The 5,163-nt window shown below is 39.0% G+C and overlaps 1 protein-coding gene across 1 annotated transcript in view; it reads right to left on the bottom strand.

Moving 5' to 3' along the window:
* Positions 1-2,834: 2,834 nt before the first annotated feature.
* Positions 2,835-5,163, bottom strand: part of MEGF10 (multiple EGF like domains 10) — a 158,333-nt gene continuing 156,004 nt past the window's right edge. The window contains exon 25 of the mRNA XM_036279239.1: positions 2,835-4,167. Within this exon, the coding sequence (XP_036135132.1) occupies positions 3,989-4,167 (179 nt within the window). The 3' untranslated portion in view covers positions 2,835-3,988. The remainder of the gene's footprint in view (positions 4,168-5,163) is intronic.

Below are 5,163 nucleotides of genomic sequence, written 5' to 3'. Positions count from 1 at the left end.
TCTTGAGTGAAGCTGAATCTCTATTTAAAGATATCTCAAGATTAAAGATACTAGTTGCCTGCTATAAGGCATGAAATAGTTTTTACATTTACAGAAAAAGCTTTTAAGGAAAAGTTTTTAATGACTAAGGAAAAAAACTTATTTATCTAAGTCTTTACTGTCAGTTTCCTAGACAGTATATTTAAAATGGTAATAAAATGTGTCTGGTTTTTAAATATGTCTATGTTGTACCTAATACTTATAGATTATTAGTCTGTGGATATTAAATGACTGTATCATGTTGGGTTTAATAATAAATTTATGCAGCATCACTTAATGTTTTGAAAGCACTATTTCAAAGAATAAGACTATTCTTATGAAGTAATCAAAATACAGTTATTTGTTTTTTGTTCATCCTCATCCCAGGATATTTTTTCCATTGATTTTAGAGAGAGTGGAAGGGAGGAATGAAGGCGCGGGGGGGGGGGGGGGGGGCGGAAGAGAGAGAGAGAGAGAGAAACATCAGTGTAAGAGAGACATTGATTGGTCGCTTCCTGCAAGCGCCCTAACTAGGACCAGGGATCCAACCTGCAACCCAGGTACATGCCCTTGACTAGGAATCAAAACTCCTTCGACCCTTTGGTGCATGGGCCGACTCTCTCCACTGAACAACATGAGTTCTAAATGGTATTGTGATACTTTTGTGAGATTTTAACGCTATGTATGGTTTAAAAATCCCAATAATTGACAACTACTGTGGCTCTTTGGAGTCAAGTTGATCATATTTTCATAAAGTTGTCTGCATTTCTCACAACACAGAGTCATCGTGCGCATCGATTTGGTTGGAACAGGTTATAATTGTCCTATTATAAAATTCTATGTTCGTTTTCCTAAAATTGGTGAATATTATTTTTCATAGAGATGGAGCTAAGCACTTTCAACTTTCCATGAGAGAGGAATTTATATCACGGATTGAAAATAATTATGAAATATTTCTTATTATATAATCAACTACAAATAACATATTCTCCAATTAAAGCAAATATATGAGCTATCATTTGGGCCAGTTGTGAGTTACTTTTATATAAATACAAATAGTTAAAATATTTTCTGATACATCAACGTCTAGGGAAAGAATAGTTTTGCTGACATTCCTACATGAATGACTTAAGCCAGGTTTCATTAGGATCATTCACTGCTTTGACCTCTATAGGATATAAGATATATTTTCAGGGTCCCACATTAATATGGGTCAAAGACCATGAGGATAGACTCACTGTGTATGAAGAATTATATCGTCATCAAATTACATTTGATATATCTGGAAACTTTCCTAGAGATTGTAATTTTAGGGGAAAAAACTTATCAGATCCTTTTTCTTTCCTTTAATTCTCATTCTGACAAAAGTATTTCTCTCTTTATCCAAATCTACATCAAAATATTTAGAATTTTTGACTTCTCAACTAGACCTCTCCAAATATAACATGTAGTTTTACAACATCCAAAATGCTGTGTTCTGATGTTTGAAAAGTCCTGAGTGAGCCCTGACAAGCAAGGATCCTTTGTTTCTGGTCAGCAGCCATCCCGAGCAATTGACAGGCAGAAAGGACGCTCAGGAAGGGCCACAGTGCTGCTGGGAGCCGCTTCTGCGCCCAGGTGTTTACTTAAGTGGCTGTAGTCCTCCCTCCCTCTCTCACTCCCCTCTTCCTGTAGTGGAATAAGAAAAGAAATAGAATTTTTTTTTTTTTAATCTCCAGGTAGTAATGGGAAAACTCAAACTTACCATGGAGATCTGAAGAGGTGATCCCTAAAAAAACAAAAGGGAAAAAGTCATTTTGTTCCTCCAAAGAGGACTCTTCATGGCTATTGACTAACAAGTGCCTCCTTTAGATGCCTACGCTCTACTGTCAAGCAGGGGTCAGGCAGTGGTTAACTGTCGGGACAAATCTATTGTTTCTAAGGTGTGTTCCAGGCAAGTCCATATTTCCTTGAATTAATTTTGGGGTTCCCTAAAAGAAAAAGCCAACAAAAGAGTGAATGCTCTAGGTGTGCTTGTTCTATCATCTACCTGACCAAACCACCATCCCAGGTGCAGGTGTGTGACAGCCCAACTCGATGACCAGCAGGGACCGCGCCATACGTATACTACCAGCGGAACAGGTGCACAGTATCTATGCATTCACTGACTCACTGAGCCAGGATGCCACACGGGGTGTTTTTATAAGATCGAAGACGGCGGTTTTCTCTTATGAAGCTGCTTCCTCTTTCAGCCTTCCAGCCCCTAGGCTGGCTCATGCAGGTCAAAGAAAAAGAAACTGGCCTTCTTGCCTCACACTGGCATCCTCAAGAATCAACTACCTTGGGGAGAAATGTTACCACATGGAAGTAAGCAGAGGATGAGCTACCATTCTGGGTTGCCTGGAGCAGTCCGGATTAGAGACCCTTGCAGGATAATCACGAATAATGTCCTCATTGACTCTCAACAGCGGCCTGTTTGGATGATCGATGATATGATCACCCTGATCAAGGCCTGTTGTAGGGTCAGTCTGTGGCCCTCACGCAGTAACAGCAGCCTTCCGCACCTCTCCCCTTGGTTTAACCAAGACTCTGAACCCCCAGATCAAAGGGACTCCATTTTGGAACATTGAAAAGCTTCTCTATTTCAATAAGTCATTCACCTATGGTTTCTGTGCTGTTGTAGTAATGACCGATTTTAATATATTCGATTTATATACTTTCATCTCCTCCCGCCGAAAGAAAAAAAGAACAACAACTTTTCATCAAGCAAAAAGATGTGGCAACAATACAAGAAACAACAAACATATAATATTTTTTTCATTAACAATTTAAACACTACAAAACATAAAACATACAACTTCAAAATGAAAATACAAATTAGAGAAAAATGGGGTACATATCATATTAGCAATGCAAAAGACCAGCTTAAGCATACTTTCTCTAAACCAACAATTAACAAAAGAAAAGTGCCCTTTTCTCGAATACGCACAAAAATACTTCAGTCACTTCTAGGGAAAAATTAATAAAACCTTTCTGCTAATTCTATATTACAGCATGTATTACTAATGGTTTACAAAACTTAAGTGTCTTCTTACACTTAAAATTTACATCCTTTTCCAATCATTATACACTCATTCAATCCAGTCTGTCAAAAATAAAATTATTTCATTTTCATATTTATGAAATAATTACTGATATGTTATGGATCTCAGGTGGTGAATGTGTATGAGGGGGGCAGTGATCAGAACAATGTCAGGGATCGAAAGTGGGCCAGGGGTCAAACAGAGAGAAAAATCGCCTCTGTCTGGCACATATTGATTCCTGTAATAATTCTAGTATTTCTAAAATAATTCTAAGTGTACATTTCTTCATTCTTAAAAAAAGCCTAAAGTGTTCATATTTAAATTTTCTATCCACTTCTAGGGTGTGTTCAGTCTATCCAGTTATGCCCCTTGACAGAATGTTTCCTCCTGGGTTCATATTATCCTACAATTCTGAGTCCAGCTGAAAAAAAAAACACCCCAAAGAATCAGGACTCAATAATATGCCCCTTTTCTTCTACATTTTAGTGATTCACACTAAATTTTATGGTAAACTGCACAATCCTAGGTACAGATCTACAATGCAAACGAGAGAGAAAATATATTTAAACTTCTGTTTTTCAAGCAATGATACCAATGTCCACTGCAAGCCCGTCTCTGAAGGACATCTGCACGTTCATGCTCGTGGCCGGGATTTTACAGGAAGCCATGCTTCACGGGTGCAGTTCTAACACTAGCAAGGGTGGAAAATCACACCGTCATCTCCCTCCGAGCCACCTGCACAAAGGGACCTACGGCCAGTCAGCCTCGGCTTTGAGCTTTCTGGTTTGTGTCCAGCAATTGCTACCAAGTAGATTAACATTCACCTAAGGTGGCAAACTTGAGGATGGAGAAGAACCGAACCGCAGTTCTGGAAAGGGCTCCGGGGGCTACCGAGGGGTCCTTTGGTGTCAGTCACTGCTGCTGCTGCTGCTGCCTCCGTCCTCTCGCGTCGGGGAGGATGAACTGTCTCGGACCGGCAGCAGGTCGTAATGGCAAGGGATGTGACTGTTCTTTGGAAGGTCATATGGATCCTGGGTGAGATGCCCGTTATTGCTGAATAATCCTTGGACAACACTCACCGTAGGTTCTGTGACAACCAAGGACACGTTAATTCGTCAGCAATGAAAAACAAATTAATCAATCAAATATGGCATTTCTTGCAAATATCAAACACGCAAGAGGAGCTTTCTTGTGGAAGTATAAGAAAATATTTTTACAAACAAAGGATTCTTTTATCACCACAGAGGTGGCTACTCTGTGGCTGGCAGACCGGCGGATGCTCACCGATGGTGTCTGAACAAAAGGATGACTGTGTGGTTGGGATGAAGACATGGGCGAATATGCAGAAACCCTGGATAGGAATCATTGTCTGAAAAATCTTGGATAAAGTGAGCACAAACCTTTTACCCTAGGTCAGAAGACTGAGGTCCTTAGAGGTTAACTCGAGTCATGGAAACAGAAGTTTAAAATGTTAGGATTCGGGCTCTCAGCTGAGTTCCAATCTTACAGTGGTGAACTTATGGGACAACCAAGGCCACTTGTCACTGACCTTTCTATAACAATTTAGTTCACGATGCCTTCCATTTTAAAAAGCTATGGTAATACTTTAAAAATAGTTAGATATCTTCAGTGACATGTCTATAGCATAAAATGAGCTACTAGCAACTCGAGTTAAATTAGTCACTTCATTTACAAGTAGTAGAGAATGTTTTAAAAAGTTTAAATCACACAGAGAGAGAGAGAAAAATTAAACTAGATAGCCCTATTTTCTAGCCACTGATATCTCTGATATGTTGGGTTTTTTTTGGTATGTGCCCCTAGTGGGAACCAAATCTGGGACTCTCTGGTCCACAGGCCAACGCTTCAACTGCTGAGCCAAACCGGCCAGGGCTTTTATTTTTAATTTTTTCATAATCTGATATGTTTTAATTTTTCCCAAATTATACTTGCAAGGGGCAATTAAAATATCTCCGATTTTAAATTAAATTCTTATTAATTTGTATCAGAGTCACATCTTAGACTCTTACTGATATTTTAGACAAATTTAAAAGTAAAATGTTTCAATCCTGCTAAAAGCATTATA

Source organism: Molossus molossus, unplaced genomic scaffold, assembly GCF_014108415.1.
Source record: "Molossus molossus isolate mMolMol1 unplaced genomic scaffold, mMolMol1.p scaffold_m16_p_3, whole genome shotgun sequence".
Classification (NCBI taxonomy): domain Eukaryota; kingdom Metazoa; phylum Chordata; class Mammalia; order Chiroptera; family Molossidae; genus Molossus; species Molossus molossus.
This window is presented reverse-complemented; position numbering and strand designations above follow the sequence as displayed.